Source organism: Salarias fasciatus, chromosome 20 (assembly GCF_902148845.1).
Source record: "Salarias fasciatus chromosome 20, fSalaFa1.1, whole genome shotgun sequence".
Classification (NCBI taxonomy): Eukaryota; Metazoa; Chordata; class Actinopteri; order Blenniiformes; family Blenniidae; genus Salarias; species Salarias fasciatus.
The window spans coordinates 25,299,266-25,323,219 of NC_043764.1; the positions used below are offsets into that span (position 1 = coordinate 25,299,266).

General features: G+C 47.9%; 1 protein-coding gene across 4 annotated transcripts in view; it reads right to left on the reverse strand.

Annotated features, from left to right (window-relative positions):
- Positions 1 to 1,169: 1,169 nt before the first annotated feature.
- Positions 1,170 to 23,954, reverse strand: part of dip2ba (disco-interacting protein 2 homolog Ba) — a 35,345-nt gene continuing 12,560 nt past the window's right edge. The window contains exons 2-40 of one of the 4 annotated variants that reach the window (XM_030118149.1): positions 17,847 to 17,918; positions 16,203 to 16,358; positions 15,844 to 15,969; positions 15,448 to 15,684; positions 15,230 to 15,358; positions 14,875 to 14,886; positions 14,420 to 14,539; positions 14,100 to 14,297; positions 13,505 to 13,596; positions 13,322 to 13,432; positions 12,941 to 13,064; positions 12,627 to 12,736; positions 12,347 to 12,449; positions 12,193 to 12,257; positions 12,005 to 12,098; positions 11,795 to 11,914; positions 11,589 to 11,703; positions 11,001 to 11,140; positions 10,780 to 10,916; positions 10,440 to 10,520; positions 10,215 to 10,342; positions 9,962 to 10,076; positions 9,674 to 9,875; positions 9,479 to 9,591; positions 8,943 to 8,966; positions 7,353 to 7,433; positions 7,095 to 7,218; positions 6,874 to 6,995; positions 6,660 to 6,771; positions 5,528 to 5,637; positions 5,116 to 5,246; positions 4,852 to 5,020; positions 4,542 to 4,712; positions 4,389 to 4,450; positions 4,254 to 4,311; positions 4,108 to 4,182; positions 3,842 to 4,016; positions 3,560 to 3,683; positions 1,170 to 3,473 (exon numbers count right to left, since the gene is read on the reverse strand). In XM_030118149.1, coding sequence (XP_029974009.1) covers positions 3,221 to 3,473; positions 3,560 to 3,683; positions 3,842 to 4,016; positions 4,108 to 4,182; positions 4,254 to 4,311; positions 4,389 to 4,450; positions 4,542 to 4,712; positions 4,852 to 5,020; positions 5,116 to 5,246; positions 5,528 to 5,637; positions 6,660 to 6,771; positions 6,874 to 6,995; positions 7,095 to 7,218; positions 7,353 to 7,433; positions 8,943 to 8,966; positions 9,479 to 9,591; positions 9,674 to 9,875; positions 9,962 to 10,076; positions 10,215 to 10,342; positions 10,440 to 10,520; positions 10,780 to 10,916; positions 11,001 to 11,140; positions 11,589 to 11,703; positions 11,795 to 11,914; positions 12,005 to 12,098; positions 12,193 to 12,257; positions 12,347 to 12,449; positions 12,627 to 12,736; positions 12,941 to 13,064; positions 13,322 to 13,432; positions 13,505 to 13,596; positions 14,100 to 14,297; positions 14,420 to 14,539; positions 14,875 to 14,886; positions 15,230 to 15,358; positions 15,448 to 15,684; positions 15,844 to 15,969; positions 16,203 to 16,358; positions 17,847 to 17,918 — 4,691 coding nt within the window. In that variant the 3' untranslated portion in view covers positions 1,170 to 3,220. The remainder of the gene's footprint in view (positions 3,474 to 3,559; positions 3,684 to 3,841; positions 4,017 to 4,107; positions 4,183 to 4,253; positions 4,312 to 4,388; positions 4,451 to 4,541; positions 4,713 to 4,851; positions 5,021 to 5,115; positions 5,247 to 5,527; positions 5,638 to 6,659; positions 6,772 to 6,873; positions 6,996 to 7,094; positions 7,219 to 7,352; positions 7,434 to 8,942; positions 8,967 to 9,478; positions 9,592 to 9,673; positions 9,876 to 9,961; positions 10,077 to 10,214; positions 10,343 to 10,439; positions 10,521 to 10,779; positions 10,917 to 11,000; positions 11,141 to 11,588; positions 11,704 to 11,794; positions 11,915 to 12,004; positions 12,099 to 12,192; positions 12,258 to 12,346; positions 12,450 to 12,626; positions 12,737 to 12,940; positions 13,065 to 13,321; positions 13,433 to 13,504; positions 13,597 to 14,099; positions 14,298 to 14,419; positions 14,540 to 14,874; positions 14,887 to 15,229; positions 15,359 to 15,447; positions 15,685 to 15,843; positions 15,970 to 16,202; positions 16,359 to 17,846; positions 17,919 to 23,954) is intronic. The other 3 variants (XM_030118150.1, XM_030118151.1, XM_030118152.1) reach the window with 3 other exon arrangements.

Here is a 23,954-nt window from a genome sequence, read left to right on the forward strand (position 1 = left end):
CTACAAATATCCAGAAACCACCAGCAGAGAAACAAGCATTTAAATTCAATTCGAACCTCTGCTGGAGGATTCTGCCTGAATGTGTTTGAGAGCGCCCCCTGGTGGAGGGGAGGAGGAAACGAGCCCTTCCTGAAGCTTCCAGAAACACAGAAAGAAAGAGACACAAAACTCTGACAAAGCAATTTTTTTCTTTAATTGTTTGACATGAAAGACATCCAATGACAGAGTGACAGTGTTTTGTCCAGTAAGACATGTTGTTAGAAGTTATCGCACCACTGGCTGCTTCCGAGCGTCTCCGCCGCAGCTCGACGATGCATAGTGAACAGACAGTTGAGGTATACTTCGTGGGCCCTTGAGTTTTTTTTGTTTTTTTCTGTGTGAAGGATCCAAATTTCATTAACCTCACAGGTAACATTTGACATTTTTTTGTGCTTTAGAATATAACTTCGACGGTTTGAAATCTACTTCATTCCAGGTTGAAACGAAACACTCGAATGGAAAAAGGTCGTCAGGATTTCACGCGTCGACTCGTCTTCAGTCTCAGGACATTGGAGAAGACTTGCGTCGACGTTCCCCTTTGTTGAGTAGCACCAGCGTCTATTGAAAAGGCTTCGAATGAACTCATAGAAAACTTTATTAAAACTTGTCGGTGGGAAAACGGTAGCGACAAAAAAAGCAATTTTTCTTTTCTTTTTTTTTTTTTTTTTAAATCACACAGCAGCTGAGAAGCTTCGCTTTGTTATCGACGAGTAACTCTTTTTGAAAGTTTACTGGCTCGCGTGCACGTGGTCAGTGTCCGTCACCGAGTGGGAAAAGGAAAAGAGAAGGAAGAAAAAAAAAAAAAAAGTGGTTTTATCTGTACAGTTTCTCCTCGACTCCAAACAAGTTTGTGCAGATCCAACTGAGAGTGACATGAAGAAAACCGATAAAAAATATATTAAACTCCGATCGCGGGAGAAAATACAGTGGAGGCGACATTTGAAAAAAAAAAAAAAAAAAGTTCATTATTTTGGGATAATTTTCTTACAAAAAAGACAAACCTTGTTGCACCATAAAAGCCAAATATCACTGTTAAACTCACACATGCGCGCACACATTCACACACACTGAATGATATTGGGAAAGTGCACATCGTTCCTGCCCGAATGATCTGAAACCTTTAGACTTTATTTTGTGATGCTTTTAAATTAATGCTGAAAAATGCTGTCAAGTATGAAAAAGATCAGTCAAGTTTTTCGTCTTTATCTACAGAATTCGATTCCATGTACACATTAACACCAGTGATACAGTATTTGACCTCTAGGATACATTTTACACACACCTTCACCCTCACTCACTTTTCTGTTAAAGGAGGATTCTGCCTCTTTTTTTTATTTTTTTTTTAAAGAATTGTTCCTAATTCACCTTTTTTTCAGCTTTACAGGATAAAATGAATTAATAACGTCTGAAATCAGAAAACTAAAGAGTCTACCCTTCCTCTAAAATACCAGATATGACTTTAGACTGATTCCCCACAGGAAGCCAGTCAACTTGTTCTCTAACCACAAAGTAAAAACACACAAGATCCACAGGCTTAATAAGGCAAAGTTCTCTCCTCATACTCGATACTGTTGGGTTTTTTGTTTGTTTTTTTTTTCCTCTTTGGGAATCCAATAGTCCATGATGGTGTTGTGTTGAAAGGCACTGAGCTGCCTTCTGATGGTTTATCGAGTGGACAGTGATGAATGAAAGAGATTTCAGAAGTTTTCAGCCAGTAGCTCACGTCAGAGCCTCCTTTCATGACATTTAAAAAAAAAAACACCTAACATGATCCTCTTCTGAGCTCATTTACAGGCTCAAAGCAGCAGCAGGTCCGAGCACGTCTCAGGTTTTCTTTAAAAGCTTCAACATTTTTTTTTTTGTGTGTTTGTTTTTGTGTAAAACGCTGCTTTACGTCAGCCAAAGATGAGCCATCGCCACGATGTCTGTCAAACCTCAGATTGTGCCTACGTGTACTGTATTACATCCCAGAAGCACGGCGAAGCATGTGGACGTCCAGGGAGTCATTAAACGCAACACACTGCTGTTCTGAAGGAGTTTCCTCCAGTCGCACGTCTACGTCCATAAAGTCAACGTATAACAATGTTTCTCTTCAACATTTTTGAATTCTAACGCTAAATAAAAATGCTTTATGGAAAAAAAACCAGACAGGCCACGCCGCTCGCTCCTTCAGAAATGCAGCAGGTGTTCTTTAACGATCCTCTGGAAGCGTCTGAATGTAACACAACACGTGATGAGCTCTGCTGTCCCTGTTCTCCACGGACAGATCCTTTAGATGTATCCTTTTTTTTTTTTTTTGTTTGTTTTTTTATAAGGCTGCACACAGATGCTGATTGCATTCCCGGCTGGCGTGCAGGTACAGCTTCAAACCGTGTCGCAAAGTCTGTGCTTTTAAGAAAAAAAAGAAAAAAAAAGAATTAGTACTATCACAATCATACAAACTCACCTAGGTCATCTAACTGGGCTCCTACTCACACCGACGATGAAGGGTTTGTTTCAGGCTTACGAAGCTCATCTTTTCTGTGTGTGTGTGTGTGTGTGTGTGTGTGTGTGTGTGTGTGTGTGTGTGTGTGTGTGAGATGGCGGGTGAGCCTGGGAGGAGGCTGCAGCGTTTCCGGACCGCCGCAGGCTGCTGCTGGCACTTCTAATACTGATGCGGATTGGCTGTGGTGACAGCAGCAGACGGGAGGGTGGGGTGGGGGTGGGGGTGGGGGTAGGGTGGAGGAGGGGTGGGGTCCCTTTGAGGCAGGTGAGACAAGAAGTCAATGTAAAGTGCGAGGGAGGGGTTACAGAGCGGCATCCCGTCTTCAGGAATCAATGCAGGCTTTAAAAAAAACAGATATGCACTCATTGATTCAGGATTTGTTTAAAAAAAAAAAAAAAAGAAGAAATGGAATGAGGGAAGGATTCTCCTTAAAAAAAAAAAAAAAAAAAAAAAAGGTGGGATGCAGAGAGGATGGAGATCTGAAGACCCTCCCCCCAACCCCCACCCCCACGGCGTGGATCTGCACCAGGCGAGCGAAGACGGACCGTGCCTTGTCTTACACACACACACACCCCACCCTCACACACCCACACAGTTCTCCAATGTGAATGTGTGTGCGGCGTCGGATGGAGGCTGCTACTGTACACCACCCCCCCCCGGAGTCCTCCTCCCCCGGCTCAGCTTGGAGGAGGGCGTTCACATGTTGTAGGCCACGTAGATGGGGTCCAGCTGGTCGGCCAGGAAGGAGTCCCGCAGGTGCATGCGCTGCTTCTCGCCCCGGGAGTTGATGGGGATGACGCCGGGGTCCACGATGACCACCACCCCCACGATCAGGTGGTGCTCCTCCAGCACCACGTTGGTGACGAGCGGCACCAGGTCCAGGGCCTCCTGCTCCGAGCCGCTCAGCTCCGCCACCACCACCAGCAGGTTGGTCCAGGTGAACACGGCGCTGCGGGGCAGAGACGGCGACACGGAGGGTCAGCCTGGTGCGGGCCGGGACGCGGGACGTTTCCGCGGCGAGCGGAGGACGCTCACCTCTCGGCGATGCTGCGGTGCGCCCGGGACACCGACGTCTCGATGTCGATGGGGTGGTACCGCAGCCCCCTCAGCTCCAGCGTCTCGTCCAGGGAGCCCACCACAAACAAGGCATCATGGCGATCTGCCGGAGAGGAGACACTGACTGAGCCGTTCCAGACCGACGGCGCGGCGGCGCTATTTGGAACCGGTAAGACTCGGAACACCGTCTGTACTTCTGATGCTTTGCTACTGCAAATGCAATTTTTCTTGTTTACGCAGACTCCTCTGCAGGGCTCGTACCTCCGCTTGCGTCCAGCAGCTCGGTCCTCTTGATGAAGCCCAGGTACCCGGTCCGGGCCCACAGAGTCTGCGGCTCCCCGAAGCTCAGCCTGGTGTTGAAATGATCCGCCTGCAGGCTCTCCTCGCCGTAGATGGTGTAGTAGCCGCTGGCGCTGTGCGGACTGTTCACCCAGATCTGCAGGAGGAGGAGGAGCTCCACTCAAAACTCCTGACTTTCTGCTTTTTAATCAAACCTGTGATACCAGTGATCGATAATCTTCACTGACCTCCCCCAGGTGTGAATCTCCCAGAGGGCCTCTGGTCTCCGGGTTCACGATGATCACTCTCACTCCCGGTAGGATCTTCAAAGGGGAACAAGTGATGAGAGGAAGTCCAGACGAAGAGAACGTAACCATGTCTCACACACACTTACAGTGCCGGACTCCATGAGTGGGAGGCTCTGTGGCGCTCCTCGCTCCACCAGCCTCACCCTGACGAGGACACAGAGCAGCGCCGTCAGGTGAAGAAGTGACCACACAGAACGTTTTTTTTTTTTTTTGTGTCTCACCTGTCATGACGCAGCGACTTCATGTCAACGTAGACGGTGGAGGGGTCGGGTCCGGACGTGCCCTGCTCACACACAAGGAAACAACCGGACACAAGTGATGAAAAAAGGAATCTATCCGCAGAGCCAGGCTGCGTTCTGGGCCTTGAAGCCGACCTGCATGCCGATGGCCAGGTTGACCCGGGAGCCGAAGGCGGTGCTGACGGCGCGCGATGACAGGCCCAGGTCTTTGAAGAGTTTGGAGAAGGACTGGGTGAGCGCCAGGCGGGGCCGCTCCTCGGCGATCACCACGCAGCTCCGCACGCACGACAGGTTCAGACCGCGTGCCTGCGGGACGTGCAGAGCAGAGCTCAATCGCACCGCTCACACATTTCACATTCACAATGTTTTCTTTCACTAAACGCAGTTCTTGTCAGTATAACTGATCAAATTTCGAGTGTGAAGCGGCGGTGTGAGTGACGGAGACCTTCAGCATCTCCGTCTGCGTGCCCAGGCCTTTGGTGCACAGCTCCATGACGGAGTAGGAGCAGAAGGTGTCTCTGATCTTGTACTGACTGAGCGTGCTCAGCCACAGCGGCAGCGAGCTCTCCAGCTCCAGCGGCGGGATGAGGATGGACTGGTGACCTGAGTAAACGCTGCAAGCGAAACGAAACGGAGGGACGCTCACTCATCTGAGGGGGGGCGCTCCAGGAAGAATGACGCTCTCCGTGTGTGTGTGAGTGTGTGTTACCTGGAGAGGCACCACAGGACGAAGCCCAGGCCGCAGTACGGGTCCAGGCAGATGGCTATTTGTCGAGAGGAGTAGAGTTCACACTGCAGCTTGATGGAGCGACACAGCGTGCTGACGGCGGCGTGAGACATCTGAGGAGACAAACTGACTCTTAACACCCAGTGATTCAACCGTGTCCTTTCCCTCCATCTCACTTCAGCTCAATAACTTTCAGACACTTAACCATCCCTTTGTATGAAATCTCCTTCACTTTATCATCCTAATGTTTGAAAATACAGTAACAGACTCGAGACCAAAGGATAAAAACGTGACGTTAGTCTGGTACTTAAAATTCTAAAGTCAGAAAAACGTCATGTCTCACCTGCGGCGACCACAGGCTGAACTGAAAGAGGCTTTGGTGGGTGTGCTTTACCTTGACTCCAGTCAGCATGCCGGTGGTGGACACGCTGAAGTCCAGGTAGGCCAGCATCTCGGCCGTGGGCGGCTTGTAGATGTGTGGAGGTCGTTTCCTGGGAAGATCATCTGGAAGACGAAAACATCAGGATAAATGGAAACCCAGCGGATTTCCTTTCCAGGAGTTTGTAAAATCCTCTGTTAATGAGTAAGACTGACTTATTCCCCTGTTAGAGTCCATGCTTATCAGCTTTTTAAGTTTTACTTATTCATTTGAACATGTTGTGTCCTGCAAATTTATCAAAGTTTCTATTCAAATGATGCTCACTGTCATCCAAACTGCTCATAACTGCTATAAATTACTGTTTTAATCCTTCAGTAGTCTGTTTAAACCAGGATTCTGAAAACTTTATGACCAAAAGAGCCATTATGGGATTTTCCACTAAATAAAATTAATCTGATGCCAAAAAAATGTTACTTATCTGAAATGAAGAAAAAAAAAATCTCAAACACGTCTTAATACTAAAAACTGAAGCTGCATTCATAAAAGATATATTGCAAAATTCTGGCCAATTTAGGATTTTGGTAACACTTTACTTTAAGCACCCGGTATAACACATTGTAAGTAGTTATAAACACTCCTACATGATCACAATGCTTTATAACTCACTACACAGCATAGGGTTAGGGTTATGGTTAGGTCCTGGCATTGTGATCATCTATGAATGTTTATAACTATAGCTACACGTGTTATAATGGCATTATAATGCTTTATAAATGTACCTATAATGTGTTTTACAGGGGGGCTTCAAATAAAGTATTACCAGGACTTTTTTAAATTCTTTTTTTACTTTAGACATTTTGATATAAAAATGAAAAAAATGTTTATTTCCACAGATTTTTATGGAAGTTTCTTGGAGTCGCAGGTCGGAAAAAAAAACCCAACTTGACCTGTGTTTTTTTCCTGTCACGCAGCATCACTGTTGGTTTGCCGTTTTAATTCTCACCACTGTAAATGTACGGTTTCAACATAAAACCACTGGATTTGTTACGTATATCAAAAGCTAGTGAATGCTGAATCTGAAAACATGTTTGAAACAACTTGAGACTTCTGTTCTTCCATGAACAACAGAAGGTGGCGCCGTCCCCACCTGTGTCGATGATGGTGGGCCACGTCTTGACGTTGACGCTGGCGGCGGCCTCTCTGGACCTGAGGATCCTCATCAGGGGCTGCGTGGTGAGGATGCAGGCTGCCTTGCTCACCTGCGACACACCATCAGTGAAATGAGTCCACCTGATCCACGCCGCTCACCCCTGACCCTGGAGTCTCCGTCGCGCTGCCGTGTGTTGGGGCGTTGCACTCACGTCGATGATCATGCGGACGGTGGGCAGCGTGGCGGCCAGGTTCTGTGGGTGCGGCGGCCTCACGGTCACGGGGATGACCCCTGCATAGAGGCACCCGTAGAAGGCAGCTATGAGGTCGATACCTGCGGAGGAAAGACACACACACACGTTAAACACGTTGGTTTGTGAGGGATTCCGTGTCTGTAGGTGTGTGTGTGTTGTGTGTGTGTGTGTGTTTTCACCCGGGGGATAAAGCAGCACCACGTTGTCTCCGGTGTTCAGGCCTCCTCTCTCCATCAGAGTGGCTGTGATTTTCTCTGCTCTCTTGTGGAGCTGAGCACAAGTGGCTGTGCACACTGCTACCCCCTAGAGGACAAGGAAGGAAAGAACAGCTGAGCCCAAACAACAAAATGGATCTTTATTTACACAAGAAAAAAAAACAAACAAACAAACAAAAAAAAAGCATAATTTTTCTCAGCAAGCTTATTGATTTTTCCTACCTTTGCATTGAGCAGCACATACAGTACATGATCGGGATCCGTCTGGGCTCGCCACTGCAGAGCTTCAGACAAGAACTGGTGCTGGAAGAGAGAGAAATGCCTCGTGTAAACAGCGAGAATCTCTCAACGCTGCATTGCAAATGAGGATTTAACAATCAACAGACAAAAACCAATTAAAAGGCGACATGAAAACAGTCGCACACGAGAAAAACCCACAGCCAAATATCGACGGCTCTCTGACTCTCAGATGTGTCCAGACACACTGGTACGGAGAACAACTGACGGCGACTACAAAAAGAACATTTTAAAGAGTGTCGAAGATAATATGTGAGGCTTTTGACCTCTAGCATATGCACACAGCGGGACGACGGGATCACCCAGAGAATTTATTTTGGCCAAGTGGACGGTCACGCTGAGACCATCTGCACTTCACGAGAGACGAATCAGAAGCTCGCAGCAGAACGGCCAAGCTTCGGCTTTCTGAAACACGGAGTCGTCAAGTTCCTGTTTCACATCAGGGCCTCGGTGCGACACTCACTAAGGAGGAGTTTTAAATTTAACGGCTTATTTTCATGGTTGGGAGAAATATAACTATACAATATGCTAATTAAAGATGCAATAGGTAAGAAATTGACTAAACATTCTAATTTATCGACCAGTATGGAAGAAACATTCTGTATTTTCCATAAACAATGTCTGGGTCAAGTTTTTTTTTTTTTCTTTCAAACTGGGAGGTACTAGAACTACTTCGGTGGGCGGGGCTCTAATCTCTAATCTGTGGTGTCAAAGAAAAGCTCAGAAAACTTCCCAACAGAGAGAAGAAAACAGGACATGACATAAAAACAAAGATCTCCACTAAAAGGCAGAATTGAGAAGTAAAAGTGAAGCAGCACATTGAGAAACAAAAACAGAGTACAGAGTTGGCGCGGTCATTTTCTCCAGACACACAGACATGGAGTCCGACGGCGTCACGCCGCTGACAGGCTCGCTCTCGGTGGTTGGAGCCGCCCACTCTCTCAGTCAGACAACACGCTCGTGCTGGGCTCGACAGTGAATCAGGACCCACATCATGCAGACCAGCTGCCCCGACCACTCATCAAGCCATGCGACACGTGGGAGCGTCACAGTCCACAGCGGCGAGCAGAGGTGCACACGGACAGACGGCCGATTGTTACGTTTCATGTCGGGAGCGAGGCTAAACTGACATTACATTACAGCCTGTAACTATCTGAGGTCACCTGCACCAGTGGACTGTGTGTTTTAACCACATCCACTCGCTTTTGAGTGAGATTTAATTTACTGCTGAGCTGTTTGGTCTGTAGTGCTGGCAGTAGGACAAGAATGTCCAGCTCTATAGAGACAGAGAAAAGTGTGTGTGAATAAATCAGACAGGGCTGAGCTGTGCTTCGGTTGAAATGTGTGGACCCCTGCTGGCCGAGGAGTCAGCCTGCACACGCAACCGCTCACAGCAAGCTGCTGCTGGTGGAGGACTGCTGGGAAATCACGGCTGCCGCAGCACAGGAGACCAACAGAAGCGGGAGAAGCAGAGACGGGTAGTGGGGGAAGTGGGGGGGCAGACTAGAGCCTTACCATCATGGTGGGCCACATACAGAGCTAAAAGCCCAACCCAAGCACAGTAAGGGCAGAACAACAACAACAACAACAGAAGTTTAGGATGAAACATCAGTATCAGTTTCCCACTGCAGTCACATTCAAAGTCAGTTTCATTTGAATGAACTTGAGACACTGCCGAATTTCAAAAACTGTTTAATTCACCAACATCTAAAGCTCCACATCGTTAAGCTCACTAAACACTGAATAAGCTTGTTTATGGTGTTTTTGCTTCACAACTTCCTTAAATTTATAAGATTGAGAGGCAGAGAGAGAGTGGATCATTCCAATAATATGATTATCTCTACACAGTTGAATTTGTTTGACATCAACCGTAACAGAGAAACAGTGAAAATTGTAAGTGTATTATTTTTTTTCAGTTCACAAATAAAAATGAAAAAGATCCACACAAACCATAAAAATTACCCATCAGGTCATTTTCAGTCATTAACCAGAAATCCCAGAAGAGAAAAACTGAGATAAAAGGTGGTCCAGTCCGGTTCCTGGTTCAGTACCTTTCGGATGAGATCCTGGTCCTCCACCACGCCCAGCTCCCTGCCTGTGGCCTGAGCGATCCGCTTCCCCGCCACCAGGTTTCCCACCAGCATAGAGGCTGGACCGACATCCACTAAAGACACAACAGAAACAAAGCCTCATTAATACTGACGCTGAGGGGATGCGCGGTGCTGGTGCGCCGGCCGGCGGCCCACCTGGCTGCTTCTGCCGGGGTTTGGGCATGTTTGTGACGCAGGTGTGCGGACACATGAGGATGTTGCAGGGGTGCAGGTTCCCCTCCAGGAAGTTCTGCTTGGTTTCACAGATGTGGATTCCCCCGAGCGGCGTCTTTGGGAGGGTGTTGGCCGGGACGAGCGCGAGGCAGTACAGGCCCACCTGGTGGATGCTGTCAATGGCCTGCGGGGGGAGGGGGGGTGTTCCACTCAGTATAGCCTGACCGTTAAAGGCTCGTTCCTCCGTGCGGATGCAGATCTGTGATTTACCTGCAGCACTCGACTCATCCACTGGAAGCTGTCCTCCTCACTGGCGTCGGGCCTCTGCTCTGCAACAATCACGATCCGCTCGTCGTAGAACACCGTCACTGAGAAGACCGCGATCCTGCGGGGACAATGAGGGAGGCGCTGAACTCAAACTGCACGCATTCCTCAAGTTTCCCTTCTTTGTGCGCGTCGACTCTCTCTTTTCAAGGCAGGCACAAAGACGCTGAATGTTCACGGAGGCCGGTCTGAGTCTCACCTCCCTCTGTAAACTGTTTTGACAGGCTCTACCGCCAGAGCCGTGGCCACCAAGTCGTCGGCGTTGTGGCGTCGCCCGCTCACCATCAGGAGCCCCTCGATCTTCCCCACCACAAACACCAGACTGCCCTGTTGAGCAGAACGAGCCGCGATTAAACAACCAATCAGGATTTATTTAGTTTTCTAAATGCACTTTCACCCAAATGCCTGAAACGATTGACCCTACCGGTCCAACAAATCCAAGCAGGCCCGTCCGAGTGAAGGGAATTTCTCCGATCGGCGCTCCGGCTTGGTTGACAGGAATCACCTGCAAATAAGCAGAGATCATCGTTTAGGAAAGGCGAGTGCAGAACCACACGGTACATTACCATAAATATCACTCTGCAGAAGGACTGGTGTCAGGAAAGCAATAAATAACACTTAACAGGGAAGACATGACAGGGCTTCCGGAATAAATCCCCTGTAATTTGCAGGTTGGTGCAAATTTATATTATCAGCAAAAATGTGACACATGTTGGACTTTTCTTTGTGAGAAGGTAATGTGATTATGAGAGTCTGTGACGGACCTCGAACGTGTTCTTGGTTACTCCAGGCAGGCCGTAGTACATGGTGCCACCGGCCCGGGAGTTGATCACGATCTCTCCGATCTCGTCCGTCTTGCAGAGCTGAGGCGGGCCGTCGGGCTTCACGATGCACATCAGGGCTGACGGACAAACCGGCCGCGTCACTACACACATTCACGCTACGAGGAAAACGGGACGGAGGTCTGCTGTTGGGACTCGTTTACCTCCGGGCATGATGTGGCCCACATCCTGCACCGTGAGCGCCGAGTTCTTGTCCTCGGTGTTGACGCGGATCACCCCGTGGCTCAGCCCCCCCATGGACAGGATGGCCCTGGCTGGTAGTGGAGCTCCTCGAGCACCAGGCCTGCGGAGACGCCACCGATCGGGCACTTTTACACATGATCCACACCGGTAGGCCATTTGTTTAGACGTGAACCATGAAATACTTGTACGACAGCTTTCGCAAATGTGTGTGAAAGTATTATGTTGTTCCCTCACAGATAAATTTAGCCTGAGCTGATGAAGGAGAAACGAAACCGTGAGAACAAATCAAACAGGAAGCGAGTCAGAGGTAACACTGAATCTGCTGCAGCTCAAAAACAACTGTGTTCGAGTGAAGCAGTTTATAAAACAGTCTTTCATTATCTGTTCAGAATATTAATTTACCCTCCGAGCAGTAGCAATATTTTAGTTAAAATCTTTGTTTGCTCCTCTCTCAGTGTCTAAAATTACTTGATTTAAGGATGACGTCTACCTCAAGGTGACTAAACCCCACAGATCAGCTTATTCAGACGGTTATGTGGATGCTGTACCTGCGTATGGCCACAGTCAGGGCCTCAGGCGAGGTGGCACATGGACAGATGACCTCCGGTTTAAGACCCTGAGACTGGAACACATTCAGGAAGGCATCGCAGGACGACACGGACCCTGCCAGCCGGAAGATGGACAAAAACATTCAATAAACAATGAAGAGAGTTAAAAATAAGATTGTGGGACTGCCTGCGGAGAAGCGGCTCACATGGGTTGGCTCCGTCAGCCACGATCAGCATACGTATAGAAGACAGGTTGGTGTCCTTCTGCTCTTTGTGGGCCATCATGGCCCAGTGAAGGTCACGGCACTTCACCAAGGCCACACGAGCTGCAGCGGGGTGAGACCAACATGTTAAAAACCATGCACAACTGTAAAATGAAAAGTGAATGACTGAGTGAATGTAGAGTGCGGCCGAACCTTTGTGAATGTGGACCCTCTGCACCCAGGACATGGGACAGGCTTTCATGACAGCGTACGGCACAGTGATGGTGTGAATTCTGTTCATGACACTCTGAAAGGAAAAGACACATTCCTTCAACACCATAAAGTTCATCAGACCGAAATGAAAGGAGGGATCCAGGGCCTGGATCGGAACACTGGCTCACCGTTAAGACGCCGTGCCACAAACCCATGTCCTTCTTACAGTCCAGCACATTGACCAGAGTCTCCCCTGAGAATATAACACACACACACAGATAAATAAACTGAGAACTCCTGTGTGTTTTATTGTTCTGTCCGTGAGAGGAGCAGAGCTCTGACCTTCACAGTAGTTGCAGGCCTGAGTCAGGGCTTGACAGTGTGTCAGCATGGAGATCTTTGACACGGCGACTCCCATCACTGTTCCCTCCTTACTGGCTTTGTACTGCAGTGGAAAAACAAGCATGCACACACACACACATCAGCAGCATGTAGGAGAAGATCCAAGGCAAGAGGAAAGGAGGAAGAAAAAGACATTTTCCAGATCGACTGCAGGGCAAATTCAGGGATTGAGGGGTAAGACATTATTAACTAAATGAGGAGTGTGATAAATGTGGGGCACCTCGATGTAGGCAGTTTCTGTGTTAGCAGTGGGGATGTGAGGCTGCCAGTCTTTGGAAGGCTTGGTCAGGTACTTTGTGTCCGTCACAACCCATTTCATCCTGGGCCATCCTGGAGATCGTGACCGCAGCACCAATAAAAAAAGACAAAAAGTGCACAAAATATTTCAGGAGACACAAAGAACTAAAGTCATGTATTCAGCTGCATTAATGACACACAGTGTGTTTCCTCTGTAAAGACGCTCCTGAACACACAGACGGAGGCGACTCCCGCTGAGTCGGCAGCACTGCTATAGACAGCTCAGCACTTGCTGACCTTTGAACTGGATGATTTCCCCATTTGGAGTCTTGGGCAGCCCTTTGAGGCACACCTCACTGGTCAGAGCCAAACTCACGCCGCAGCTGCCCAGCAGGAAGCCGATCTGCTGGCTGCCCGCGTCCTGTGGACACAAACGCAGGTCAGGAGACGCAGGACGCACCGGGAGAGGCGGCAACGCCACATTATGCAAATTTCAATCTGACATTGCAATGACTGTGTGATAACAGCATCTGAACGCTCAGACAGGCAGTTCGTTCTTTCCTGCTTCTTGAGTTTGCAGGAGAATTAAAGAGCTGCTCAGTTACCAATAAGTCTCTTAAAGTGACACTAAAAAATCCCCATTTGGAAACACTGACGCGCTCCCAGCGACGCCCTTACCTGTCGAGACAGAGGCACCTCGATGGGCACGGGGATGACCTCAGCCAACAGGCAGCCGTAGAACGCCACCCAGAACATGCCGGGGTCGCTGTTCGGATACACCAACGCCACCTGCAGAGCAGGAAACACTCAGATTCCCCCCTCATGCTCACAGACAGTGAAGTGAACGAAGGAAATTCTTACCCGATCTCCGGGTTGCAGGACGGGCTCGGTCTTTGTGCCCAGTTTATTTAGAAGAGTGTATGCCAGCTTCAGACTGCGGCTCCACAGTTTCCCTGTGAGCAGAGAAGTTAACAACACTTAAAAACACAATGTATCGCATAGCTCTACAGCCTACTTGGATCTTCATACTGGTGGAAATATCAAGTTTTATTCTATCAAGCCAAACATTTATTTATCCTAAAATACTATAAAGTGATTTACCTGAACAATATGTACTTATTTCATTCACATGTAACTTAAATGTCTAAATAAAAAAACAAATCTCAGGATGATCAGTTTTCAAATAAAATCTAAAATTCTTCTGCTTGGTTGTGGTTTAACTCTCCAGAAAACGGAGGCCAGTCACTGAAAAGCTGAATTCAGAGTGGAACAGACTGACTCTTTCAGATCGATGTACTATCACTACATTCTTCATATCAGAGGTGTGAAACACATTTTATTTAAGCGGCCACAGAGATCCCAACTTCATCCTGAGCGCCTTCAAATTTCATCAATTTGCCCAAAAAAAAAAAAAAAATTTTAAAAAAAAGTCATGTTTTCAGTCAAATAAGCTGACCATATGTGAGGGTGTAGAGAGGTTTTCCGGTGATGTCCAGGGCGGTGAGGGCGGGGCTCTTGGCCTGCGTGGCCCCCCAGCGGGCGAGGGCGGCCTGCAGGGCGGGGGGCCAGTTACTGACCACCCCCAGCGGCTCCCCCTTCACCGGGATGATCTGTCGTCCCTCGGGCTTCGGGGTGTTGGGGTCTGGCTGGGGCACTGCACAGGGAAACATTCAGAGTTTTATTAAACTTGACATGAGATGATTAACGTGGCGAATCATCCAGAATAAATGGAATTATAAATGTGACTTTTGTGGAGAGGTGCACACGGTGTCTCACCTTCTACAATCTCTTCGGAGTCGTCGAGGAAGAATTCGCTGAGCGGCGGCCGCTTGGGGCGCTTGAGTGTGTTCAACAGCTGCTGGATCTTGGTGGACACTCTGCTGCTGACAGGCACGCCTGGACAAACACCGAGAGCAGACACTGTCACAAACACATGCAAACAAACACAAACACACCCACACATGCAGCTCTACTCCCAACACGGAGCTATAAACTGTACGGCACAGGCAGAGTCCTACACACTAGCACACTCTGGATCAGAGTCAGCAGCAGGAAGACTTTGAAAGGGAAATTTGGACTTGAGGAGCCACAGATTGGAAAAAAATAACAGTTTTCTACAACTAAATCTAGGACACCAGACAAATGGGGAAAGAAAGACACCAGGCAGGAAAGCAAGCTGATTCGGGCGTCTTCAGCATCCCTCCCCTTCCCCAGGGTTCGATTTATATTACCTTTTCTTTTTCCTTTTTAAATGAAAGGCAAGACAGGGACAGGATTAATGGACCCAAAAGAAAGAACACAAACATCTGTGATTAGCAGCATTCACCACACAGTGACATGAGGATGATGTTGGAGGTGATCTCGGATGGTCGACTGCGCAATTTGAGCGCTTTTCGATTGTCTTTTGCCACCACAACACTGCAAACCATGTGATCAATGCAGAACTTAATCGTGTCAACCAGCAAAGATCGGAACATGCGAGCGGCTTGATCTCCCCGTCCGATTACGGAAACCCAGGTTCCACCGGTCTCAGGAAACACTCCGCCCTCACACCATCAACAGGCGACCCGGCGTGTGAGAGAGTACCGTCGGCTGTGTCCAGCATGCTGGAGCGGCTCTGTCCACGACTCATGCCCCTGACGGCGGGGGGCAGGTCCACCCGGGACCCCCTCTCCTGAGGAGTGGAGCTGGTCACGTCAGGCGGCACGCTGTTTTCTGGGTGGGGGGGGCGGGGAGAGAATGAGCGTCACTGGGATCCGATCCACCACGGACAAACGCTGGCGCTCTCGGTCGGGAAGCCGTACCTATGCGTGTGTGCGCCAGGACGTCGGCGAGCAAGGAAGCGGCGGGCTGCAGCTGGGGCTGTGGCTGGGTCTTGGGCTCTCCATGGGAGAGGGTGGAGGAAGCAGACGAGGACGTGGAAGAACTTTGGACGGAGCGGTTAATCCAATAATCGGGGCTTTGCAGAGTCTGGGCGAGTACTGCACTGAGAGCTGCTTTTCTGCGCAGCGAGCCTTCATCCTCTGATGCAGAAGAAGTGTCTGGAAAGAGCAGAAAGACAGGTCAGGAAAACAACATCAAATTGGTTTTTTTTGTATTTTGCCACAGTGATTCCCTTCATCCCCAACTTGGTAAAGGTCCTTCACTTCTTCTGGACATTCTTTTCAGAATAAACCGCAGCAGGGACAGAGTCAGCTGACCTGGGGGCGTGCAGGCGTCTATGGGAGACTGGACAAAGGCTGAGCGTCTCTTTGTTGGCATCGGCAGGGCCATCTTCTCTTCTTTGTGTTTGGCCAGTGCCGCCTGCACCGCTTCTGTGTGGATGTCTGCAAACAGGGAAAACACCGTGAGACAAACCGGAAAAGGAGTAATCCGACTGGTTCATATTTTCATTGAGTGCTATTCATGGCTGTGTTTACACTTGGCGGGTTTCTTTGGTATAAAACTAAAAGTCAGCGGATACTTTGCTGATGAGTGTCTTCGAATTAAATACACAGTTTGTAAAATCAACACATTTTGAGCAACAAAGGAATAAAATCTGGATCTGAAATGCTGGTACCTGATCTGTAGCGCTCATCCCTGGCCCCTCCACTGCGGTGTGCGCGGTGGTGTTTGGTGGCGGTTGAGGTGGAGGGGCCCGGGGCCTCAGGGCTCGGGCTGGGGTCGGCGCTGTGACTCGGGGAGAGCTGCACATCCGGGAGAGACACGTCTGCATCTGCAGCAGAGACACATGTGGGGCGACATGAAACAAACAGCAGCGTTGGTTGCACGTTATTTCTTTGCATAATGTCATTCCAGCAACGTGTAGGCATAAATATTACACGACACCCAGAGAGAAGCCCTCTAAATTTAGCCCCACTACATGAAGTAAATCAAGGACACGCACTTGACTGATGCAACTTAAACTCTGGCAGAATACATGAAAGTAGGTTATATTCCAGCAAATATATTTTTAGTGGGCCGCCTTGTCCTCCCAGAGGCTCTGGGCATCCAGTACTCTGTGGAGATGATGACTGTGGAGGACAAAGGGACTGAGGGAGATGAGTGTGAGGACACTCAAAGCATCCTGGTAACTCTGCACACTGGTGACATTCAGTCAATATGGAAATCAATGAAACATCTGGAATCCTGCGTCCCCTTCAATTCACTTTCATTTTAACCCGAGCAACCGCCACACCCTGTCCTCCACACGAGGGGAACCAACGCAGAATGAGCCAGATTTCTTTCACAGAGTTAAATGATGAGTAAAGCACATCACAAAAGACACGTAAGAATAGTATCACTTTATAAAAGGACTGAATTCATGCAGCTAAATATATTGCAGCGAAATGGGAGATTCAAGTAAGAATTACAGAATATTGGAGCGATATGTTGGAAAAACACCACTCGACCACCAATAAATTCCTCCCAGTAGAATACGGTTTCCTTTGTTATTACACCAAAAATAAAAAGCAAGTCATGACATGTATAACAAGTAAGCTGAGGAAACTGTGGACATTTTGATGAGTATCATTTTGCAGAAATGTCAGAAAAAAAAAACTTGGGAGAGTGTAAGTGAAGAATTAAGGCACACATTTGGCTAAGCACTCTGCAGGAGCCGTTTGGTTCTGACTGAACTGTCCCACAGAATGACAAATGTTGGTCGCGAGCAGGAAAGCAATCATGTGAAACTGGGATAAAGAAGCAACACTAGCAAAAGAGGCTAAAGTGGCTAAAAATTGTGGAAGACATCGTCTTAATGGAAACAGAAACTGGTTCTTCATGTTCATAATTTAAAATGTGTTTTCTAATACCGACTCTGACACAGGCTGCTACTCTTTTGCCTTGTGTGTATTTCCCATGGTGGCCACTAGAGGGACACAGAAGGCTACAAACTGTCGAGCACATCCTGAACAAAGAGAATTGGATTCCTGTTGATGAGCACATGAAGGTATTTGATATCTAAATGAAAGACTTCAAATGACTACAAAAATCACAACTTTCTGTTTCAATGTTCATTAACTAACATATAGAAATATAACACTGTGTAACCTGTAACTCCATCTGATGTGAAATCTTGAGCTCACATTGTCTTTTTGATGAATTTTACATTACATTATCAATCCACTGAGACAGCAAGGACAGGATCACCGAGTGAGGAGGTGGAAATGATGCAGAGAGAGAAGAAGGAGGGTTCAAAGAGCAGAAGATGCACTGGTCTTACTTGGCAAATGGGGGATGTAGGAGGCCAGCAGCTTGGCTCTCTTCTTCTCATAGCCCTTCTGCGTGATGTCACCTAGGAGAGAGGACAGCAACACCACACTGTTATGTTAGTCATAATTACCACACAAACACCGGGCAACTGTGCACGCCCATAAACCACATCACACACACACACACACACAGCTCCAGCTTCACTAATACATTCGCTTGAGTTGAGTCATAATAATAATAATCCTCTTTAAACCAGATCTCCTCAACTCCACATGTTAACAGCTAAATCCCTTTACAACAATGCCAAAAGATAAAACCATTGTTTGGCCTTACTTTAGCCGCGGTGAACAAACATGATTAGTGTTTGGGAAAAAGAAAACAAAAAACTCCTCCTGGCTATGAAACCCAAATAAGATCCCTCCAACTAGCAGATAACTGTGGAGAACAGCGAGGAAGCTCAAGGCTGCTGGGGACAGTCGGGGTAGGAAGCGGAGCGAGAGAGGAAAGCCATGTGAAAAGCTTTCACATGGGATACAACTATTTATCTGCTCCAACACCTCCAAACACAACCTTTTTCCCACTGCGCGCACGCACGCACACACACACACACACACACGGACACACGCACTCACACACACGGCGCCGCCCCTTCCCCACTCGGCCTTGGACTGGCCGGCCTCCCACAGTTTGCTAGAGAGCAACACAGGCATGACAAAGTCCACTAAATCAGGACCCCAAAACACACAATCTGCAAAGCATACACGCGAGACACACCCAACCGAGCTGGCGACCACAAACACGCACACACGCTAAACACACACACCCCTTGAGCACACAAACAATCTCAGTGCTCCGGGGCTGCTCAGGCTCTGGGTTATTCCCCTTCTCCTGTGTCCAGTGATAACACCATACGCTATGTCAAGTGCAATTCGCCAAAGGACTGTTTAGCCTCAATCCCCCGACACCTCCTCCACACTGACCACTGACAACACAGAGACCTGCTGAGGGGAGGAAACGCTGGGAGCGCAACAGAGAGAGACGGGGGACATGGGGCGGTTATGAGTCCATGACGTAACGGATGATATTTAAATAAAACAGATCATTCAAACTGAGAAGTGTGCAAAGTTTAAAATTGGGCGGCGTCAAATAGTACTACTCTGTTTGGATCTAAATCTATGATAAGAGAGAGTGTTTAAAAACTGACATTTACACCAAATGAGGATGTTTTTAGATAAGGAAGTGAATAAATGTAGGAGGGCTGCAGTATACTAGCGATCCATGTGATATGTAGCGATTCCACTGGGCGTAGCTGCCATGTAAAGCATTCCATCCATCCAGCAGGAGCAGCTTGGGGTTCGGCGTATTGCTCAAGAACACAAGGAGAATCGAACATGCAACTTTCCAGTTGAAAGCTGACCACTCTATAAAGTACACATTTGCAGCAAAAACTTTGATTTCATTCTAGTGAAAAACAAAACAAAACAAAACAAAACAAAGGACAATGTTTTTATTGAGAAAATGAAAATCATCACATTAGTTAAAAATTAAGTGTTCAGCAGAGAAGTGTCAGTTCTGTGGTCCAAACGAGTGGGTGTGAGGAAAGCTGATGAATAAATGTTGGGAGTCGCCGGTGGAAGCAGGAGGGAATGCGGTTCAGCGCAGTGTGTATAAAATAACAATGGAAAGAAAATGTGAACAGAGGGAGAGCCAAAGTTCAAGAGGCAGGTTGGAGGAGTGGGGGGGGGCTGGATAAGCCCGTGCAGGGTGGGGAGTCCTCTGTTTGACTCTGATACTGTTAAAGCTCTCTCACTCTCTGCTAAAGTGGAGCGGGGTTTTCCTGGAAAGTAACGAATCGGCGAGGAGGTTCCTCTTATGGTGTGGATGTGGATCGAAATTGATTCATGTCGACTTCAATCTCTGATGTTTCATTTGCTGGAAACTCTTTTAAAAGACAGAAATACTGACAGTGAGGAGGGAGGAAGGTTTTAAAGTCGGACTGAGAGGTTGGGAGAGTGGAAGAGTGCTGACGTGAGGCCTCCGGCTTTCAGCTCAGAAACTTATTAAAGTGGATGAAGCGCAGCACTGGATGCATGTTATACTCTCCTCCTTTTGTTCCCCCCGCCTCTGAGGCTCGCGGCGGGCTTGTTTATGAAGAGGAAAATGCTCTCAGACAGACATGCAAGCGAAGCAATCAGCGGGCAAATTGATTGTAGTGGACTGGAGTGTTATTGTTGTTGGAGACGGAGTTTGCCAAGCCCAGTCCTGGTGCCCAAGTGGTGCCGGAGTGGGGGGAGAGGGAGGGAGGGGGAGATGGAAAGATGGAGAGAGGGTGGTCATTAACTCAGACAGAGGACAGTCTGTGTCCGAGTCTGGAGGGTGTGGGGGGGGGGCATAACAACAGGCACGCATTGGCACGACCACGCTGACTCTACGGATGGCAGCGGGCAGAAAGACACTGAGCGACGGACCGGCGAAAGAAAGTGTGTGACAGCTGCTTCAAAACAGAGGAAAGCTGTACGAGTCGAGAGTCAGAAGAATGCGGGCTTTGAGTGCGAGTGTGAGCTGAAACAGAACAGTTACTGTGATTCTGTGTGAAATGTGAGGTCAGGGGACAGGATATGAGAATTGCCACACCCTGTGTGTGTGTGTGTGTGTGTGTGTGTGTGTGTGTATGTGTGTGCGCTGCCAAAATCGTCTCCCCGTGTCTGTCTACAGAACGAGGAATGTGCTGATTGGAAAACAGAAAACTAACAGAAAAGGGCCAACTGGGCAGGAGAGCCCCGACGCTGGCCAAAAAGCTACCCCGAGGTGCAGGAAGTGCGTGTGTGTGTGTGTGTGTGTGTGGGTGTGTGTGTGTGTGTGTACAGCTGGTGCAGGTTAAAGGGTGCTGCGGTGTGCAGAGGAATGAATCCAGCACGAGGCTGCAGCACAGTGGCATTACAGACCCTCTCTGTGCTGGAATGTGTGTCAGTATGTCAAACCAGGACGGGATGTTTGAGTCCGAGGAAATACTGGACCTCCTCAGCATACTGCAAAGTGTGTGTGTGTGTGTGTGTGTGTGTGTGTGTGTGTGTGTGTGTGTGTGTGTGTGCGTGTGTGTGTGTGTGTGTGTGTGTGTGTGTGTGTGTGTGTGTGCGTGAGATGCAAAGTCAGCAGCTGATCTCATTTCTCTCAGCAATCGCTCGGTTTGTGTGAAGAGGATCAACGCAGTGACATTGAAGACAAGGCCACAGTGACCCTCCGACTCCTCCTATAAACCGCTGCCGTCGACCTCAGACCTCAGGAACACTCCAACGGAGAGCTGATCCTCTCACAACAGGCAGCACAGGGTCACAGAGGGGATAAACACACACACACACACACACTGGATCCACAGTTACAGTGATAATTACAGTGAAGTGATATCGGGCTAACTGCTCTCTCCAGCTTTAATCTGCTCTGACACTCAGTATCATCCCATTTATTACTGCCTTTTGTTTGCTGAGCTGCTGTACAGTAGAAAACACTCTGTGCTCAACACGAAAGCTGAAATCACTTGATCGCTAAAAATATTCCAATCGGGTTGGAATCTTAACATTATACGTCATTGAGTAATTTTCTAATTTTAAGATTTTACAGTAGTATCATTCAGTTGTTGCCTACAGCAGCCTCAGCTTGATAGACACAATAACAGATCTCCAATATTAAAACATTTATGAACACCAGGATGCTGGCATTTATGGAACATCATATGGATATCTAACAGGCTATCCCTGATTCTATGGCTGTAAAAGTCCACATGTACTCAGGTTTGATGAATTAACAGAATCATCCTAGCACACGCACTACTGCAGGAATGAACATTGGTGGATTTGCAGAGAAACTTGATGAATAATCAGCAGGTGTGTGTCTGTGTGTGCCTGCAATATACTGAGTCCCAACTTCTGAAACAGCAGTGTCGTCACCAGACCGCTGTCATCCTGCGGTCTGACTAGAGGCAATTTGTTTACGAGACTTTTTCCAAACAGCTGAAACGCTGACTCATCAGAGTGACTGTAGTTGATCCACTTTACATCTTTTGTTTCGAGGGCTGATCTTACCAACCGGCCACATTCGGTTCTCTTAAACAAACCTCAGGAGGAATGATGAAGCCACATCAGTGGTGAATACGTGATGAGTAACGAGCCCGCAGCCGGAGCTCTTCGGGATGGAAAGGCTGAGGCTTCGGTTCTCAGAGCGCGGCGTGTGAGGAGAATACAGACTAAAGCACAATGAACTGGGACAAATCCTCAGCAGGAGAAACACCTAAAACCTTCTGCATGCCTGGAGCCATTCAGCCGTGGGTGAAATTAATACCGAGAGCGGTTTAATCCCAGCCGCCACTGTCAACAAACAGCACTTTGCATCATCCATTTACATAAAACTAAGGCAACGACGTCAGTGTGCTCCCGAGCCACTCTGTCAGTGGCAGGAACACCTGCTGCCAACTCTCACACCACCATATTCCTGCTTCTTAACCCTCATTAGAGGGCTTATCTGGAGAGAAAAAAAAAGAGCTTAATGAAACAATTTTGGAAGCCGAAGTTTTCCACGCGTCTGGTAATCACAACACACTTCCTAAAAGAAAATGTTAGTGCTGAGTAACAGCCAGCTGAGACGAACCATTAGCTGAAGGTGACGGGGGAGAGTCTGGACCGGGCAGATAACAGCGACCCATCAAAACGCAAACATCACACACAATCGCACCAACGTCGGCCGCGTAACGTTCCGGAGCACAGGACGTTCACGTGTGTGATGGAGACGCCGAGTCAGCTGATTGTTGGCTGGCATGTTCATCTCGAATAAAAACACTCTACTCTCCTTCTCTCTGGAGGATGTTATGTTTCCACACAGTCTTATTCTCTCAAGCGAAAACGCTAAACTGTGTGGGGTTGCATGTTCTCCTCAAGCTTTCATTTCTCCCCACATCTCTATTAACAAAAAAAAAAAAAAAAGCATGTATCTTTGGAAACCCTAAAATTATCTGTACGTGTGTGTGTGTGTGTGTGTACCCTGTCTTCGATGGATGATGGATGTTTAGACGACCGACTCTGTGTAATTACTGTGGGCAGATTAGGAAGTGACATGCGTGGTGTTCACGGCTTCCTCTTGCCTCGGGTTGTCAGTTTCGTTCTCTGCGGGCTCACAGAGTTACCTTTGCACACATTCACACAAACACACACTTTAACCGGGGTAACTACCAGGATTACACCGCTCACTGTAAATAAACCCTCGTTTTCTCAACATGAAATTCATCCAGAGTTCACAGTGCCACGGCTCTAATCCTAATCTGTAATCTGAGATTACATCCATTCTGACAGATTATGTGGATTTGCGAAGGAGCATAGATGACAAAAAAAAAAAAAAAAAAATGTCTGAATTAGGGCTGGCGGCCAACCCCTGCAGTGAACGACATGTCTGGATCAAGCTGTGTTTATCAGGGTTTTGCAGTCTGTGACAAAGGTGACGCCAACAACATCCAATCTGTACTGCGAGACACGTCACAGCGACTCACTGCAGCGTTTCTCAAGACACATAAGACAACCGCAGGAATAAGACACAGGAAGACGCGCGGTGTCTTACATTTACATGTAAATAAACAGGCTCAGAATGGAGGAACTCACGTCACCCACAGGCGCTTATTTATAGAGCCTCTGAGCAGAAACAATGGGCAGACTGTGCTGAGAACATGGGTAAATATCACTCGGCAGGAAATGCAAATGAATGAGTCTGACACCAAGGCCATTTGATGGCACCTGGTCATTAGCTGAAGGAGATGAGAGGAGCTTTTTTCCCCCACAGTGAAATGCAAGTAGTGAGATAAGGAAACATACATTCCACTGCTCTGCATTAGAAAACTCATTTACACCACATCTGAAGCAAATTATCAACTGGCTGACTGCTTCACCTCATATTAATACTGCATTTTATTTCTTTTATGTTTGATAAGAAAACAGCTATTACTGTTAATATAAGAGTTGGAGTTTGGTAATCAACAGGAGCTGAATAAGCACGCTCGCCCTCAGGAATACGCAGAACAAAGTGTGTGTGCTTTTTCTCAGCACATCGACGGGTGAATCACAGCTTTTAAGTATCAGCT